Source organism: Lepidochelys kempii, chromosome 24 (assembly GCF_965140285.1).
Source record: "Lepidochelys kempii isolate rLepKem1 chromosome 24, rLepKem1.hap1, whole genome shotgun sequence".
NCBI lineage: Eukaryota > Metazoa > Chordata > Testudines > Cheloniidae > Lepidochelys > Lepidochelys kempii.
The window spans coordinates 9,550,971-9,570,223 of NC_136403.1; the positions used below are offsets into that span (position 1 = coordinate 9,550,971).

At 60.9% G+C, this 19,253-nt stretch overlaps 1 protein-coding gene across 2 annotated transcripts in view; it reads left to right on the top strand.

Annotated features, from left to right (window-relative positions):
• Positions 1-19,253, top strand: part of NECTIN4 (nectin cell adhesion molecule 4) — a 46,720-nt gene that overhangs the window by 23,372 nt on the left and 4,095 nt on the right. The window contains exons 2-8 of one of the 2 annotated variants that reach the window (XM_073323104.2): positions 6,155-6,508; positions 8,084-8,374; positions 8,951-9,071; positions 12,786-12,937; positions 14,414-14,564; positions 17,858-17,936; positions 18,712-18,801. In XM_073323104.2, coding sequence (XP_073179205.1) covers positions 6,155-6,508; positions 8,084-8,374; positions 8,951-9,071; positions 12,786-12,937; positions 14,414-14,564; positions 17,858-17,936; positions 18,712-18,801 — 1,238 coding nt within the window. The remainder of the gene's footprint in view (positions 1-6,154; positions 6,509-8,083; positions 8,375-8,950; positions 9,072-12,785; positions 12,938-14,413; positions 14,565-17,857; positions 17,937-18,711; positions 18,802-19,253) is intronic. The other variant, XM_073323105.2, reaches the window with a different exon arrangement.

The window sequence follows — 19,253 nt, forward strand, 5'->3', positions numbered from 1 at the left end:
TGCAGCGTGTGATGGGGGGATTGCAGCGTGTGACTGGGTAGGTCGTGGGGGACTGCAGCGTGTGATGGGGGGATTGCAGTGTGTGACTGGGTAGGTCGTGGGGGACTGCAGCGTGTGATGGGGGGATTGCAGTGTGTGACTGGGTAGGTCGTGGGGGACTGCAGCGTGTGATGGGGGGATTGCAGTGTGTGACTGGGTAGGTCGTGGGGGACTGCAGCGTGTGATTGGGTGGGACATGGGAGATTGCAGTGTGTGATTGGGTAGGTCGTGGGGGATTGCAGCGTGTGATTGGGTGGGATGTGGGGGATTGCAGCGTGTGATGGGGGGATTGCAGTGTGTGACTGGGTAGGTCGTGGGGGATTGCAGCGTGTGATTGGGTAGGTCGTGGGGGATTGCAGCGTGTGATGGGGGGATTGCAGCGTGTGACTGGGTAGGTCGTGGGGGACTGCAGCGTGTGATGGGGGGATTGCAGTGTGTGACTGGGTAGGTCGTGGGGGACTGCAGCGTGTGATGGGGGGATTGCAGTGTGTGACTGGGTAGGTCGTGGGGGATTGCAGCGTGTGATGGGGGGATTGCAGTGTGTGACTGGGTAGGTCGTGGGGGATTGCAGCGTGTGATTGGGTAGGTCGTGGGGGATTGCAGCGTGTGATGGGGGGATTGCAGTGTGTGACTGGGTAGGTCGTGGGGGATTGCAGCGTGTGATGGGGGATTGCACATGTTCACCCACATGGACACGGATGGACATAAACAGATGTGGATACGTGCACACACACGGACATGGACACACACAGAAACATGGACATATGGACATGGATGGACACACAAACATGGACAGACACCCACATGCGGAGACATGGACGCACACAGACACGCACGGTCACATGGTCACAGACGCACACAGAAACACGAAGACACATAGGGTATGTCTGTGCTGCGGCTGGAGGGGTAATTCCCACGGAAATCAGCCCCATAGTCCTGGCGTGGGGGTGGGGGGATGGGTGAGCTGCCCCGAGTATGGCCCTGTGTATATATTTGGGCACAGGGTCCATACGGGACATAGAGACATTCCCACATGGACTCACTCATGCACACACTCAGCTGGCACGGTAAAGCCACGTGCTACGCACCAGGAGGCACACACAGGCGTGCACAGAGGCCCGCAGACGCGGTACATCTGCACGGCAAGCCCTAGCTTTCGTCTAGCCGAGGTAACAGCTAGCCACGGCACACAGGCTGCAGCATGGGTCAGCTGCCCCAGAACACGCCTGCCAGGATGCTCGGGAGCTAGCCGGCACCAAAGCCCGTACTGCTGTGTCTACACTACTGCTGTTACCCCTGCTTCCATCACACCCTCACCTGGGGATGAATGTACCCACGGACACAGGCGACGCCCCCGGGCACAGCGACAGTGGGGACCTGTGCCCAGCTGAGTTGGTCCCTTGGCAAGAGTTCAGACTAGCAGGGCGGCTCATACTGGGCACCTGGTCACAGCTGGGCAGGGGGCACCGCCTGCCAATGGGAACACTGGATATCTCCCTCTTTGTCTCCTGACGGAGGAGCTGGGGATCTGGGCTGCCAGCGAGTGTAGTAGCTACCTAGGCTCTGTTACCTGCCAGCTGGAGGCCCTGGCTGCGTTGCAGACGCTCTCTTCTAATGTATAAGGCTTGGCTTGGCCCCAGTCTGGCTGCAGTCCAACCCCTCAGGATCTGCAGCCCCCTCTGCCCAGGAGTGAATTTCACAGGCCAGTGGCTCCAGGGAGGGCATCTCCCTAAGGCACCGCTTGGGTCAAACCCTGGCCCCATCAGAGTCGGGGGAATTGTGCCACTGGGGTCAGGGTTTCAGCCTAGCAGCTGCCCCATGCTCAAGCCCCAGGATGGGGTAAGGTCTCCCATGGGAAGCTCCAGGCTGTGCAGAATGTCGGTAGCCACAGTTCCAAAGCCTCCAACTTGGAGATTTTCAGTTTCACCCCACACGGCTGGCTCCCAGGAACGCTCTATTCCTTTGATTCAGCCGTGCAAGCGTGAGCCCTCCACGCTCCCCGCCTGGGGCCGTTCCCGGGCCCCTGGGCTGGCAGGGCGAATCGTTTTTAGCACCCGTGCTCACAGAGTTCCTGAAAGCGAATGTCACAGGGAGTAGCTGATCAGGATCCCTTTTATATTCCCGTGAGATCTGCAATTTGTGCTGTCAGCTGGTTACACTAAGTCACACGGCCTCATTGCTGTTAGCTGATTGGATGATTTATGTAACTAATTCATACAGCGCAAACTGTGTGTTTGATTTACGCTCCTTGTGACTTGATTGTGGTGTAACAGCCTGGAAGAAAACCTTGAGTACGAACTGGCTTGTTAGTGGAGGAAGGCAGGGCAAGGGCGAATGGCTGGAACTTAAAGGCAGGCAAATGTCTGAGATTGAGGATGATTGACCAGTGAAACAAACTCCCAAGAGAAGTGGTGGATTCTCCATCGTGTGATGTCTTCAGATGCCGAGCGGATGCCTTCTGGAAGATATGCTTTAGCCAAACTCAAGTTATTGGGCTCAGTCCAGGGGGAAATGGAATTTACTGGCCTGTGAGCTTCAGGCGAGAGGATCTAACCTTCCCTTAGCTTCAAAATCTACGATCATCAGATTCATGTGACCCTTCTCCACACAGAGAATGTACAGAGACAGAATCCCTCCATCGCATTGAATAACAATTACAACCTGGGAATTCCACCATCTGCTACTGACGAGGGGACCGACCCATTCCTATGACAGTGCCTTTCAGAGTTGTGATGGGAGGGTGCATGGGCCTTTGGGGTTTCACCAAATCTGTACTTTAAAAAAAAAAAAAAGTTTGGTTGAAGTTTTCTGGAGCCATTTTTCACTTGATCAAAACTTATTTTGAAGGAGATTTAAAAACCCACCAGTTTCCAATTCAGTGGAAGTCAGCACTGTGTAATAATAACAATAATTAATATAAAAGCAGCAGCAGCTAAGAGTGCAGGTTTTTCCAAAGCCAAATGGGTCTTGGAACCCCAAAGGCTCGTGTGCTGTTCTGAATCTAGAACCCCTGGTATTCAAATGGCAAACCTAGAACCCGTGCTGGTGGACTGGATCATTCTAGAGCTGCAAGTTTTCCAGGGTTCCATGTAGAATCCCTGCTGTTCAGTGGGTAAATCCGGATGCCAGGACGCCAGACCCGAATGGTGTCAACGAGCATCGCGCTAGGGATGCTGAATTTACACCAGCTGGGGACTTGGCCCCTGATTCCCAGTAGGTGACTCTCCAATCAGTTATTTTCAATGGCTTCTAAATGTAACAAAGCAACTTCTCCCCTCCCTGGGGGCCCATTGGCCTGGAGAGAGCTCCCACGAGCAGCCATAGGGTCACATGGGGGACGCTGGGCTCTGACTCCTCTGCCCCCAGCACTCCTGAGCTACTGGCCCAGCTATGGGACCTGTCCCTTTCCGCCTTGTGTGTGTCGGTTGCTCAGCTGGGAATGGTGGGGGTGGGCAAGACTCCAGTGCAGGTGGCTGTGAAGTCGGACAGGCTGTGGTCTCTGCCTGAGAGCCCTTGGGGAACCAGGGGAAATGCATCAAGCCCCATTCCGAAATTCCTGGGGAAACCACGAAGGAGGTGGGGAGTACCTGAGCCCCCTTCAGTGGGGCAGGGCTCTCCCTGCCTTTGCCCAGCTCTGAGGCAACTGCGCCGGCCCCTCCTCGAGTGGGGGTGAAGGGGAGGATGTGGGGAGAGGACGGGAGTGGAATCTGCACAAGCTGCTGCACGGCCCTTGGTATCTGAGCAGGCCGGTTTATCTGGACTCGCTGGCCCGTCCGCTTCCCCAGAGGGAGCAGCATTCCTCAGCCCGTGGCTCTGGCTGGAGAGAGGCCAGGTCTGAGCACAGCACGCCCTCCCGCTGCGCAAGGCAGCGATCTGCAGAGGGGTGCGCTGTGGGCTGGCCCCACAGAAATGCAGTCAGCGCCTTCCTCGCAGAAGTTGATTCCATCAGACTCGTCGGCAAGGATGCACAGTCGCATGGGCTATCCACCAGCATACTTCAGGGCAGGGGGCAGATACCAGCTGGGGGTCAGGAAGGACTGAGGGTTCTTTGCCATCCTTTATTATTTATTTATTCTTTGCATTACCGTAGCCGCAGCCGTGGACCAGGCCCCATGGTGCAGGCACGTTATTTATTAGATGTATTATAGTAGCACCTGGGCACCCCAGTCACAGGCCAGGACCACATTGCGCTAGGTGCTGTACAAATACAGCCCCTGCCCCGAGAGCTGACAATCTGAGTGTAAGTCAAGAGACAACAACTGGATACAGACAGAGGAGGGGAGGTCAATGAAACTTGGAGAAAAGATAGGGGGCTGAATGGCCCATTGGTCTGTTCTGAGATGGCTGCAGGGGTCTAGTATGGTTAGTGCACCAGGACTGGGCGTCAGGACTCCTTGGTTCTGTTCCCAGCTCTGGAATGGTGTGGGGGCTAGTGGTTAGCGCACAGGGATCTGGGTGTCAGGACTCCTGGGTTCTGTTCCCAGCTCTGTAGGGGAGGGAGATCCTGTGATTAGAGGAGGGGCCCAAGTAGCGGTCCCAGTTGGGAGACTGTCTGACTACATGGCCTTAGGGCACGTAATAGGAATGCAGCTTTTGTCAGATCAGACTGGCCGGTTGGTGCATGGAGCCAATTATCCTGCCTCCAGCTGGCGCTTTGGAAAATGGTAAAAAGTCCCCCACTGCACTGGGCCTGTCCCAGGCAGGCGGCCAGACAGTGATCACAACAGTCTCTTCTGGCCTTGGATGCTGATGGATGCCAGGCTGGAGGAACTGCTGCTCTGACCTGGTGCAACAATTCCTGGGTGAAGAGGCGACTGTCCTGGGTCCTTTGGAAATGTTTCCACCCTCGCTGGGACCCTCTTGATCTCGCTGACCCCCGTCCTGCGTTCCCTTCCCATCCTGTTGAGCTCTGGCATGGTGCCCAGGACTGGGAAGGAGATGGGGAGTGGGGAGTCAGGTCGCAGGGGTACAGTACCCACCATGTAGCTGGCGCAACTCCCAGGGAACCCACTCAGCCCAGTGCCAGGGAACAGCGAGGACGCCCACGTAGTGTTATTGGCAAAACAGCTGCTCAATGGTGTGTGTTTGCATAGTGTTGAGGGGCTCATGGTGCTGGGGGTCGGAAGAGCAAGGAGTGCTTTGTGGGCACAGCATAGGTGTGGGTCAGGACTCCTGGATTCTAGTCCTGGTTCTGCTGCCGACTCACTGGGTGACCTTGGGCAAGGCATGTCCCCGCCCTGTGCCTCAGTTTCCCCCACTGTCAAATGGGGATGATGATACTGACCTCAGAGAGCTGCCTCCCCTGGACAGAAGCGCTCCAGGATGACAGTCCTCTCCCTTTCTCTCCCGCCTGCCCTCTGACAGGCTCGGAGCAGGAATCCATCCCTCGTAAGGGTGCTGGGAGGCAAGGCTGAGGCATCCACGTTTCATAGAAGGGGAAACTGAGGCACGGGGGGGCGATGTGACTTACCCAAGGTCTCGGACCCAATCAGTAGCAGCTCCAGGAATAGATCCCAGGGTCCTGACTCCTGGTCCACTGCACTATCTGTCCTGTCTGTGCCTGCCTGAGAGAGCTTTGTTCCCAGTACGGGGGAACGTCCCAGGAGGCCCCCCACTGTCTCTGTGGCCAGGAAGGGGAACTAGTGACTGCCCTCTCCTCTCAGGGGCCTGCTACTCGCAGCCGCGGGCTTCTGGCAGTACTGCTGCGGTCCTGCAAGATCCGACCTTCTGGGGCACGTCTGATCCCATAAGGGGTTGGGATCCTGTCTGTGGAGCGGGACCCTCTGGCCCAGTTTGGTCTAGCCTGGGCTGACCCCAGAGGGTCCCCATCCCCTGAGGTTGGGTAGACTGGCCCCTGCTCTGCCTCTGGACCAGCTCAGATGGCCGCATCCCTGGAAAGTCCATCTATCATGAGTGCTTTAGGGTGTGCCCATGGCATTATGGGAGCTGACCCCACTGTGTGTAGGGCCCCTCCAGGCGGGGGGCTTGTGTGTGCGGGGGGAGCTTGCCGGTGCTCTTCTGTGGGCAGAGAGAAGACTTCACCTTCATGGATCCTGACACAGTCCCAGCCGCCCTGGGGGCCGTGGGTTAACCCTTCCCCTTCTCGTGCCCACAGGGTCCCTGGCGGGGGTGCTGGAAATGGAGCGCAGCGTCACGGCGGTGCTGGGCAAGGACGTGGTGCTGCCGTGCCGCTACCGGGCTCAGGAGGGCGAGAAGGTGGTGCAGGTGACGTGGCTGAAGCAGGGCGCCGAGGGGCAGAACGTGGAGATCGCCGTGCTGAACTTGGAGTACGGGGAGCACATCCAGGAGCCCTACTTGGGGCGGGTGCTGCGCCAGGCGCCGGGGCCGCTGGAGGACGGCGCCATCGTGCTGAAGAACGCCGTGCAGGCCGACGAGGGCGCCTACGAATGCCGACTCATCACCTTCCCCTCGGGCAACTTTGAGGGCAGCATGACGCTCAGCGTGCTGGGTGAGGGTCCGGGCACGGGGCACCGGGGCTGCCTTGCTCTGCCCTACAGGTGCCCTTGGCTCTGCTGGGCCAGCTGTGGGCAGAGCTGCCTTCCCCACTCCAGCCAGCTAGGCCACTGCAGAGATTGGGGGCACGCAGGGCTGCCCCGGCCATTGGGATGGGAGCAGCCCTGAGCCCCAGCCTTCAGGGGACCTGAACGCTTGGTCTCCGGGCCAGGCCTGCGTTGGGGGAAAGGGACCCCGAAGGGGTGGGGGCGATACAGTGAGTGTAAGGGGAGCTGGGTATGCAGGGGTGGCCCTGGAGGGGTGGGCAGGGTGTCTGCATGAGGCCCTTTGGGGGAGGAGCTGAGCCTGTTCGGGGCCCCCTGGAGTGCGAGCCCCTTGGGGGCCAGGAGCCAGGCCTGAGTGGCCCCCGCGGGGCAGGAGCAGGGCCTGGGCAGGGCGCCCCGAGACAGGAGTTGGGGTTCCTTGGGGGGGGGCCGTAGCCGGGCTGCGTGGTGCCCTGTGTGGAGGCAGTAGCCAGGCTGCATGGGGCCTAAGGTTGCCAGGCGTCCGGTTTTCGACTGGAACGCCTGGTCGAAAAGGGCTCTTGGCGGCTCTGGTTGACACCGGTCAGCAGCACAGCGGGGGCCTGGGGCTAAGGCAGGCTCTTTGCCTGCCCTGGCTCTGCGCGGCTTCCGGAAAAGCGGCCACCAGGTCCCTGCAGCCCCTAGGCGCTGGGACACTGGGCAGCCAGGGACTTCGAGGGTCTGTGCACTGCCCCGAGTGCCGGCTCCGCAGCTCCCATTGGCTAGGAACCATGACCAATGGGAGCTGCCGGGGGGCGGTGCCTGCGGGCACAAAGGCAACATGCACAGTGCAGAGAGCCGCCTGCCTGTCCATGTGCCTAGAGGCCGTGGGGACCTGGCGGCCGCTTCCTCGGAGATATGGTAAGTACCGCCGGGACTCCCCACCCCTAGCCTGAGCCTTCCCCCCCACCACACCAACCCTCTGCCCCAGCTCGGAGTTCCCTATCACACTCCAAATCCCTCATCTCCAGCTTCACCCCAGAGCCCACACCCCCAGCTGGAGCCCTCACCCCCGTGCACCCCAACCCCCTGCCCTAATCTGGAGCCCCCTCCCACACCCCAAACCCCTTATCCTCTGCACCCCAAACCCCTCATCCCCAGCCCCACCTCAGAGCCAGCACCCCAGAGCCAGCACCCCAGAGCCCCACCTCAGAGCCAGCACTCCCAGCCAGAGCTTCCCCTCCCCTGCACCCCAACCCCCTGCCCTAGTCTGGGGCTCCCTCCTGCACCCCAAACCGCTCATCCCCAGGGCAGTAGCTGGGCTGTGTGGGGTCTGGGGGGGTAGAGGGTGGGCTGCGCAGGACCCCAAGGGGGTGGGGGGCAGTAGCTGACCTGCATGGGGCCCTGTGGAGGGGAACAGTAGCTGGCCTGCATGGGGTCCCATGGGGGTGTGCAAATGCTGGACTGCATGGGGCCCTGGGGGTGAGTGTGCAAATTCCAGATGGCATGGGGTCCCGGGGGGATGCTGCCTTTTACACCCCCGTCACCGCTCTGCATCCTCCCCGCAGTGCCCCCGCTGCCGACCCTGAACCCCGGCCCCCCGCTGGAGGAGGGGCAGGGGAGGACGCTGGCCGCCTCCTGCACAGCCGAGGGCAACCCCATGCCGACCGTGACCTGGGAGACGCAGGTGCGCGGCACCAACAGCACCCGCCACTCCTCGCACCCCCGCTCAGCCTCCGTCACCAGCGAGTTCTTCCTGGTGCCTGGGCGCAGCATGAACGGCCAGACGCTCACCTGCGTCGTCAGCCACCCGGGTCTGCCGCACGAGAAGAGGATCACCCACGTGCTGAGTGTCGCCTGTACGTCCCAGCCCGGAGGGTGGCATGGGGGGCACAGTCCGGGGGGGGCTGCCACGGGAAGCGCAGAGACCCACAGCGAAGCTGCCATGGGGGGCAGAGATCGCCTCCAGGAGGTGATATGGGGGAGGGACAGAGACCCCTTGGGAAGCTGCTATGGGGGCAGAGATCCCCCCAGAACGTGCCATGGGGGTGGGGCGGAGACCCTTAGGGGCCTGCCATGGAGGTGCTGGAGGGCTGGCATGGGGTAGGGCAAAGGCCCCTGGGGGGTTGTCATGGGGGGCAGAGACCCACTGGGGGGTGCTGTGGAGCAGTGGGAGGAGCAGAGACACCCAAGGGGAGCAGCTATCGGAGTGGGAAGGCATATACCCCCTGGTGGGGGAGGGCTGACGGGGAACCCCAGATCAGATGGGGCCCCAGGGGTTTAGTTGAGGGGCTTGGGGCAGGGGACATGTTTGCACAGACCAAGGTGAGCGTGGGGCCAGTGATGGAAAGGGCACAGGCTGGGGGGCGAAGAGGGGGCTCAGATGGGCATTTCTCTCTCCCCCTCCTCACGGTCGTTGCCCTCCCCCCACCCAGATCTCTCGGACGCCTCAGTGCGAGGGCACGAGGAGGAGGAGGACTGGCAGGCGGGCAAGGAGGGCGTCTCGCTGAAGTGCCTCGGCGAGGGCAACCCCCCACCCACCTACAACTGGACCCGGTAAGTGTGAGCCCACTGTTTGCGGGCAGGGTTCCCCTTCCCAGCACAGCTCCGGGGGCAGAGGAGGGGGCAGGGCTGGCCTGTGCCTCTATCGGGGGCTGGCGCTGGAGGCTTGTGGGGGCTCAGGTCTGAGAAGCACCCCCAGGTTTGGACTCGCTGCCCAGCCTCAGAGGGTCAGCCAGACCGGGCTCTGGGTCTCATAGGGGAGTTTGCCATGGTTGCAGACTCCAAGGGGATGCCCATTCCCCACCCACCTCCAGCCAGAATATGGGCACGAGGAGCTGGTGTGACCCACACAAGAGCCTACTACAGCTGCCAGTTAGTGGAGTTACTCCTGCAGCAGGAGGCAGCAGCTGGTGTTTTAGCTCTGGAGGTCCAGGGTTCGAATCCTGGTGACAACCAGCTCGCGCTGTGGGGCGGAGCTCCAAGAAGGGCTGTGTTCTGGGTCAAAGTGCCGGTCGATGGCTGCCCTCCCTGGCCAAGCCATAGGCCTGTCTTCATTCCTGGCTACCTCAAAGCCAGCGAGTTGGTACATAGAATCGTAGGACTGGAAGGGACCTCGAGAGGTCATCTGCACTCATGGCAAGACTAAGTATGATCTGAGACCATCCCTGACAGGGGTTTGTCTAACCTGCTCTTCACAATCTCTAGCTGCGTGGCATACTCTGCATGTCAGCCGGTCAGTCCCAGCTGAGTTTGAGGTTTGCCAGGTGCTGCCTGTACCAGCTGTGATTTCACATGGGCAAGCCTCCGGCAGCTGGGACTGCAAGGCTGCGAGCTTCCCCTGAGCAGTGCCCTCCCACTCCAGGCCACAAAATCAATTTACCTCCGTCATCTTCCTGCCAGCCCAGGCTGGGTGCCCATTAGCCTGGTCCCAGGCCTGCGGCTGCATTCCCAGCCAACAACACTCGTGATCCCAGAGACTGGGAATCCAGGCGGATGGAGTGCACAGCTCCCACGGAGCCATTCGAAGGGAAGCTTTAACTTCCATAAACACTTGAGTCATCGCCCAGCCATCTCTGTTGTCTTGGGAGCCCTGGGGCGGCAGGGACTGGCTGGGACATGCTGTAGGTTGCTGGAGGCAGCCGGGGCCCCATGCACCCGCAGGGAGGAGAGGCTAAGGGGCAGCATGAGGGAACGTGGGGCGAGCGAGGCTCCCTCGGGGCTCTGGCCAGGCCCTGCGGGGAGAGGGCCTTTGACTCAGCAAATTTGCAGATGATACTAAACTGGGAGGAGTGGTAGATACGCTGGAGGGGAGGGATAGGATACAGAAGGACCTAGACAAATTGGAGGATTGGGCCAAAAGAAATCTGATGAGGTTCAATAAGGATAAGTGCAGGGTCCTACACTTAGGACGGAAGAACCCAATGCACAGCTACAGACTAGGGACCGAATGGCTAGGCAGCAGTTCTGCGGAAAAGGACCTAGGGGTGACAGTGGACGAGAAGCTGGATATGAGTCAGCAGTGTGCCCTTGTTGCCAAGAAGGCCAATGGCATTTTGGGATGTATAAGTAGGGGCATAGCGAGCAGATTGAGGGACGTGATCATTCCCCTCTATTCGACATTGGGGAGGCCTCATCTGGAGTACTGTGTCCAGTTTTGGGCCCCGCACTACAAGAAGGATGTGGATAAATTGGAGAGAGTCCAGCGAAGGGCAACAAAAATGATTAGGGGACTGGAACACATGAGTTATGAGGAGAGGCTGAGGGAGCTGGGATTGTTTAGCCTGCAGAAGAGAAGAATGAGGGGGGATTTGATAGCGGCTTTCAACTACCTGAAAGGGGGTTCCAAAGAGGATGGCTCTAGACTGTTCTCAATGGTAGCAGATGACAGAACGAGGAGTAATGGTCTCAAGTTGCAGTGGGGGAGGTTTAGGTTGGATATTAGGAAAAACTTTTTCACTAAGAGGGTGGTGAAACACTGGAATGCGTTACCTAGGGAGGTGGTAGAATCTCCTTCCTTAGAGGTTTTTAAGGTCAGGCTTGACAAAGCCCTGGCTGGGATGATTTAACTGGGAATTGGTCCTGCTTCAAGCAGGGGGTTGGACTAGATGACCTTGTGGGGTCCCTTCCAACCCTGATATTCTATTATTCTATGACTGGGATGCCTAGAGGCTGGCAAGGAGGGCCTGTGCACAGTGCCACCGCTGCCATTAAAAGGAGGGCATGTGCCAGCCCCTGGCCCCATGGGACGCTGGCCTGGGTCAGCCTCCAGGTGTTACTGCACTGGGCGTGCTACGTAATCAATGGTTGGAGCTTTCTCCCCACGCTGCCCCCCTGAAAGCCAGGCACGAAACACAGTGGGGCTTTGGGGAACACCCCTCCCCCCTTTTCCTTTTCTTTTCCCTCCACAGGTATTTTCCCATCCCCGGGGAATTTCCTGAGCCGAGGGAGGGGCCGAGGGGCCAAGCCCCCGGAGACTCTATGATTTGAACCCCTGGATCCTGCTTTGTGGGGCCTGAAATGGGGCCAAAGGGACGTGCTTCCTAGCCAAAGTGGCAGCCAGATGGTTAATGGAGCCAGCGAGCTCTGCAGAGGGGAAAAGGAAGGGTCCTATTTGGGTGGCATCCCACGGGGTCTTAGTGTGTGGGCCCATGTGTTTGGGCCTGGGAGTATGTGCAGGTCCCTACTCAAGAATTAGTGTGTGTGTGTGTTTGATCGTTCTTGGGTGTACCTGGGTTCGTGTGTGTGTGTACCTGGGTATGTGTGTACCCAGGCGTGTTTGTGCTAAGGTGATCATTCTTATATGTACCTGTTTGTGTGTGTGTATACGCCTGGGTCTATGGATGTGATATTGTGTACAAACACGTGCGTTTGTTTTTGGGGTCTGGTTGTGTGGCTCCGTGTGGACGTGTTTTTGTATTTGTGCTCGTGTGACTGCCTTGTGTTTGTGCCCGTGGGTGTGTAAATTGGAGGGTGGGTGCCTGGATAGGCATGCGTTTCTGTGCACCTTGACACTATACATTGTGTAGATGGCTTTGGGGAGATGTACTTGTGTTGGGGTGTCTATGTGAACGTGTGTGTGTTTGTGTACATGTGTTGGGGCACTCACGTGTGTGTGTTTGGGCAGGGGTTCGTGTTGTGTGCGTGCGTCCACACGTCCCTCTGTTGACGTGTGTGTGTGTCCGTGTGTTGGTGTGTGGGATGGAACCGGTGGCCCGGGTCATGCCGACTCAGCCCCCGTGCGGTGACGCAAGGAGCCGCGCAGCGTTCCGGGCTGTGTCTGGGCAGGCCCCGGCACTGGGCTCTGGCAGCGGATCAGCCGCGCAGGAACCGTGGGAAAAGGCAGGGAGCCCTTTGATTTCAGCACCTATTGTTCCCGGTGTCCCGGCTCGCCCCGCCCACCACAGCCGCCCGTCCAGGCACGTCGGCCAAGGGAGGCAACCGGCGGCCATGGGGCACAGGGCCGGGGGGGGGGAGCCGTGAGACATTCTCTGTGTGGCTCCCTCCTGTCCATCCATGTGTCTCGCTGTGTCTCCATGTCTCCCTCTATTCCAGGGGTTCCAGCCTGTCCCATAGGGCCCCCCTTAGCACCTCCTTCCATTGGACCCCCCCTCCCCATGCAGACCCCTGCTCTAGGGCAGTGATGGCAGTTGGGAACAGCTGCTGCAGAGCACCCTGGTTAAAGCGAGTGGGATCGCTGCCCCCTGTCTGTTCAACCCCTTGCCCTCCCCGCTTAGCTCCCCCCTCTGACTCTGCTTCTCTGCTCCCCAGGCTCAACGGCCCCATGCCCGAAGGAGTGAAGGTCAAGGGGGCCACCCTCCTCTTCCAGAGACCCCTCACCCCCGACGACACTGGCGTCTACATCTGCCAGGTTGCCAACAGGTTTGCAGCCAAGGAGGTTCGGGCCAGCATCAGCATAAAAGGTAGAGTCTGGGGCAGGCGGGGTGGCAGCACCCCCTTGTGGTGGGGTTGATAAGGCCCCTTGCGATGGGGGGGTTGGCTCTGATGGATAGAATAGGGCTGCTGGATGCAGACGCTCCCTGGGGCTCTCCAGCTCCCCACCTGTGATGCCCAGTGTCATCAAATGGGGGCGCCCTCAGTCCCGTCCTGGAGCCAGCAGCTGGAGAGGGGGCTGTGGGTTACCCTGCCCACCGGGTGGTGGTGCAGTCAGAGTGCTGGCTCTGGGCTCGCCCTGGGCCCTCTTCATGTGGGTTCAAATCCAGCCCTGTTGGGTTCAGGCACCCACCCCTCACCAGGGTCTGAGCTCTCCTGGGGGAATCTGCCCGTCTTGTCCCCTCTGCTCAGCAATTGCTCTAGAGCCTAGCGGTGCTCAGCGTCAGGGGGGCTCCGGAGTCCAGGAGAGCGTCAGGGCTTGGCTGGATCAGCACCTGTGCAGGGAGCCCGCCCGGGAGAGCCCAGCACCGCACAAGGCAGGGGTGGCGATTCAGCAGGCAGCGCTCCGAGTGCTGAGCCCAAGTGGTGCTGGGGGCGCTGTGCTGCAGGGAGCAGGGTGGGGAATCCTTAGCCATACAGAAGCAGATTGGATCTTCAGAGCTAGCACCAACAGGGGCTGATAACTAAACATCAGGTGACCATCTGTCTACCCATCTGTCTGTCTATCTGTCCACCCACCCATCCATCCACTCATCTGTCCATCCACCCATCCATCTGTCCCTCCGTCCATCTGTCCACTCATCCGCCCATTCATCCATCCGTCCGTCCGTCCACCCATCCATCTGTCCACCCATCCACTCATCTGTCCACCCACCCATCCATCCATCCACCCAGCCAACCATCCATCCGTCCGTCCATCTGTCCACTCATCCGCCCATCCATCCATCCATCCATCCATCCATCCACTCATCTGTCCACCCACCCACCCACCCACCCATCCATCCATCCATCTGTATCCACCCACCCATCCATCCATCTGTCCACTCATCCATCCGTCCATCCATCTGTCTATCCACCCACCCATCCATCCACTCATCTGTCCACCCACCCATCCATCTGTCCACTCATCCTCCTATCCATCCATCCGCCCATCCATCCATCCACTCATCTGTCTATCCACCCACCCATCCATCCATCCACGCATCCATCTGTCCACCCATCCACTCATCTGTCCACACACCCACCCACCCATCCATCCATCCACTCATCTGTCTATCCACCCACCCATCCAGCCATCCGTCCGTCCATCTGTCGACTCATCCATCCATCTGTCCATCTCTCCATCCATTCATCTGTCTGTCCATCCTTCTGTCCGTCCAGTCTGATGCCCCTTTAGACCCGGAGTCCGGGTTCCTGCCAGCCCACCCTTGTCGCTCGGACACCAGCTGTGCCGTACCCCCCACACCCGGCCACAGTCTCAGCCTCTCCCTGTCTGTCCCTCCCAGCAGAGAGTGAGCTGCAGAAGGTGAACGTGGTCTCGGCCTCGGTGGTGGCGGTGGGCGTTATCGCGGCCGTGCTGCTCTGCGTGCTGGTCCTGGTTGTTGTGTTCATGACCCTCTACCACCGACGGAAAACCAGGCGCATCTCTGAGAAATAGTAAGAGACGGAGCAAGGGGGGAGGGGCAGCTCCCTGGCGCACCCCCTCTGCCCCGGAGATACACCAACCCCCCTCACCTGGCCCCTCTGTCTTGCCTCCAGAGGGTCCCTTGATGGGATCCATGGGACCCACATAGAGAAGAGCTGAGCTCCTGCACAAATCATTACAGCAGGGAGCCTGCCCCAGCGTCACCGTCGCTCGCTGGGTGGTGAGCCTCAGGCCTGGGGACCCTGCTCCCGAGCTGGGCTGGGCTGAGCGAGCAGCAGTGGATGGGAGGCCGAGTGGGCAGTGTGGGACGGATGATGCTGGCTACAGCAGGGTCTGCTGCAGAGAGTGGCTGGGCAAGCTTCTGCCCCCCCTCCGCATCCCACAAGCTCTGCCGATTCCCCTCAATCCTGACCCGCAGCCCCCTGCTATCCCAGCCCTGGGCTCTGCCGGTGCCCCTCAATCCCAACCCACAGCCCTCTGCTATCCCAGCTCTGGGCTCTCCCCACAGCTCTGCCGATTCCCCTCAATCCTGACCCGCAGCCCCCTGCTATCCCAGCCCTGGGCTCTGTCGGTGCCCCTCAATCCCAACCCACAGCCCTCTGCTATCCCAGCTCTGGGCTCTCCCCACAGCTCTGCCGATTCCCCTCAATCCTGACCCGCAGCCCCCTGCTATCCCAGCCCTGGGCTCTGCCGGTGCCCCTCAATCCCAACCCACAGCCCTCTGCTATCCCAGCTCTGGGCTCTCCCCACAGCTCTGCCGATTCCCCTCAATCCTGACCCGCAGCCCCCTGCTATCCCAGCCCTGGGCTCTGCCGGTGCTCCTCAATCCCAACCCACAGCCCTCTGCTATCCCAGCTCTGGGCTCTCCCCACAGCTCTGCCGATTCCCCTCAATCCTGACCCGCAGCCCCCTGCTATCCCAGCCCTGGGCTCTGCCGGTGCCCCTCAATCCCAACCCACAGCCCTCTGCTATCCCAGCTCTGGGCTCTCCCCACAGCTCTGCCGATTCCCCTCAATCCTGACCCGCAGCCCCCTGCTATCCCAGCCCTGGGCTCTGCCGGTGCCCCTCAATCCCAACCCACAGCCCTCTGCTATCCCAGCTCTGGGCTCTCCCCACAGCTCTGCCGATTCCCCTCAATCCTGACCCGCAGCCCCCTGCTATCCCAGCCCTGGGCTCTGCCGGTGCCCCTCAATCCCAACCCACAGCCCTCTGCTATCCCAGCTCTGGGCTCTCCCCACAGCTCTGCCGATTCCCCTCAATCCTGACCCGCAGCCCCCTGCTATCCCAGCCCTGGGCTCTGCCGGTGCCCCTCAATCCCAACCCACAGCCCTCTGCTATCCCAGCTCTGGGCTCTCCCCACAGCTCTGCCGATTCCCCTCAATCCTGACCCGCAGCCCCCTGCTATCCCAGCCCTGGGCTCTGCCGGTGCCCCTCAATCCCAACCCACAGCCCTCTGCTATCCCAGCTCTGGGCTCTCCCCACAGCTCTGCCGATTCCCCTCAATCCTGACCCGCAGCCCCCTGCTATCCCAGCCCTGGGCTCTGCCGGTGCCCCTCAATCCCAACCCACAGCCCACTGCTATCCCAGCCCTGCCCCCACTTCTCTGCCAGCTCCCCTCAATCCCGACCTGTAGCCCCCTCTTATCCTAGCCCTGGGCTCTCCCTACAGCTCTGCCGGTGCTCCTCAATCCCAACCCGCAGCCCCCTGCTATCGCAGCTCTGGGCTCTCCCCACAGCTCTGCCGATTCCCCTCAATCCCAACCCGCAGCCCCCTGCTATCCCAGCTCTGGGCTCTCCCCACAGCTCTGCCGATTCCCCTCAATCCTGACCCGCAGCCCCCTGCTATCCCAGCCCTGGGCTCTGCCGGTGCCCCTCAATCCCAACCCACAGCCCACTGCTATCCCAGCCCTGCCCCCACTTCTCTGCCAGCTCCCCTCAATCCCGACCTGTAGCCCCCTCTTATCCTAGCCCTGGGCTCTCCCTACAGCTCTGCTGGTGCTCCTCAATCCCAACCCGCAGCCCCCTGCTATCGCAGCTCTGGGCTCTCCCCACAGCTCTGCCAATTCCCCTCAATCCCAACCCGCAGCCCCCTGCTATCCCAGCTCTGGGCTCTCCCCACAGCTCTGCCAATTCCCCTCAATCCTGACCCACAGCCCCCTGCTATCCCAGCCCTGGGCTCTGCCGGTGCCCCTCAATCCCAACCCACAGCCCTCTGCTATCCCAGCTCTGGGCTCTCCCCACAGCTCTGCCAATTCCCCTCAATCCTGACCCACAGCCCCCTGCTATCCCAGCCCTGGGCTCTGCCGGTGCCCCTCAATCCCAACCCACAGCCCACTGCTATCCCAGCCCTGCCTCCACTTCTCTGCCAGCTCCCCTCAATCCCGACCTGTAGCCCCCTCTTATCCTAGCCCTGGGCTCTCCCTACAGCTCTGCTGGTGCTCCTCAATCCCAACCCGCAGCCCCCTGCTATCCCAGCTCTGGGCTCTCCCCACAGCTCTGCCGATTCCCCTCAATCCCAACCCGCAGCCCCCTGCTATCCCAGCTCTGGGCTCTCCCCACAGCTCTGCCAATTCCCCTCAATCCCAACCCGCAGCCCCCTGCTATCCCAGCTCTGAGCTCTCCCCACAGCTCTGCCAATTCCCCTCAATCCCAACCCGCAGCCCCCCGCTATCGCAGCTCTGGGCTCCCCGCCTCCGTCACTAAGTCCTAGCATGGTCCAGGCACTTGTAGTTTTAACCCCTGCGAGCTGGTCAAGGTGACGTTAAAACTGCCTGCGAGGGTTGTGCTGCGTTCTGGCACCACGTCAGACGCCACCTGGGAGTCGTTTTGGCCCCCGACTGGGCCTTGTGTGGTTTGAAATGCTGCCCTTCGCCTCAGTGACGACCCAGCGCTCGGCTTTACCGGGTCGGTTCAGCCCCTGCAGGCGTACAACCCCTCCGCCCCGCCTGGAGATGTAGAAGGTGCTGACTGACTGTGACCTGGGCCCTGCTTAGAGAGACCTTGATGCAGGCCCTGCAGACAGACTCCTCTCCCTCCTTGCCCCTGACTAGGCAGCCACCCAAACTCTGGCACCCGGATCCTGCCTCAGGCTGCTCCCGGTGGGAATTGAGCCCCAGGCTTCCCTTATCACTGCGCTAACCTCTGCCAGCCAGGATACAAGAGGCTGGGAGCGGGTCTCAGGAGCAGCCTTGGAGGACCAGCCATGGGGTTTGAGGAGAGCACACAGCTCAGCCAGGCCACGGGGCTCCCGGGGCTGACCGGGACGCGGATCTCACTGCTCACCCTGGTGTCTCTCTACCTGGCAGCGAGGAGGAGCTGACCATAACGAGGGAGAATTCCATCCGGCGCCTGTACTCCAGCCACAGCACCAGCACCCGGAACCAGGTGAGGGGGCCGGGAGAGTGGGGGAGCCCAATGGGGAGGGAGTGGGGCCCTGGTGGGGATGTTCAGCCCTCTCCCTCTCCCCCTCCCACAATTATGCTGAATTTTCTCCCCATCCGATTTGCAGGGGAGCTGGCTCAGTGAAGAACCCAGCCTCCCCTGCAGGGAACGTGTGGAAAGACACGAGTGAGGTTTGGGGCTTGTTAGGAGACAGTAGACAGGGCAACCCAACCCCATGGCGGGTAACTGGAGGCAGCTGCCCAGGCTGCATGGGGGATAGCTGGGGGTGGCTATGCGGAGCCCATAAGGGTCACTGGGGGCAGCTACTCAGCCCCATAAAGGTAACTGGAGCAGGGCTGCACAAAGGTTTTTGGGTGCCTAGGGCAAAATCTGAAACTGAGCTCCTCCCGCCCCCCAAAAATTACCCTGGAGACAAAAGAAGAATTCTGGCTGTGGGTGCAAAGACACGGGCGGGAGGTGACTCACCCATCCTGCGGGCCTGGGCTTGGCTCCCTGTGTGGGGCATGGGGACCCAGCACGCGGAGTCGCAGCCCTGCTCCGCTTTGGCCTGGCTGCCTCTGCCCCACGGAGCAGCCTTGTGCCCTGGCACCCAGTGCCGCAGCGTCACTGATTCCTGTCCCACGGGCTCGGGGGCCCTCTCGAACATGGGGCTGGGGCAAACTGCCCCTTTCATCCTGCCCTGGCTGGCCCTGGCGGGGCATGAGGGAGACTGCCGGGACCAGGTGTTGGTCACCCGCCCTCGCTCTCTGTTTTTCAGACAGAGGAAACCCTGCACCTGCGGGGGGACAGCCGGCAGGGAAGCCTGCGGGGAGACAGCCTGCGTGGCACCAGCATCTGCTCCGTCTTGGTGAGGCGCGGGGTGGGGCTCTCGTTCCTCCTGTCCTGTGCTGATTCCCTTGGAGTTCGGAGTCGCGGCCCCGGGGAGGTGGCTGCGGGAGCCCCCTGCAGAGTCCCGTGGGGTCAGCAGTCGGACGGGAACTGGCATCCGGGGGGGGGGGGGCCCTCCCACCCCTTGGAGCCCCTGCAGCCAGTGGCTTGGCCTGAGCTACTGCAGCCCAGGCTGCCTTGGAAAGCGAGGGTCCAGGCCCCCACTGCTCCCCCTGGCCAAGGCTGCTGAGAGTGGGCTCCTGCAGAGACGGGTTCCCTGCTCTGGCACATGTGTGGATGCGCTCACGCATTTTCACACCTGCTAGCTCACACCTGGACACCCTCACATGCACCCCTCCTCACACACGTCTTCACACCCGCTAGCTCACCCATGCTCACACATGTCTGTCTGTCTCACACACACATAGCCCT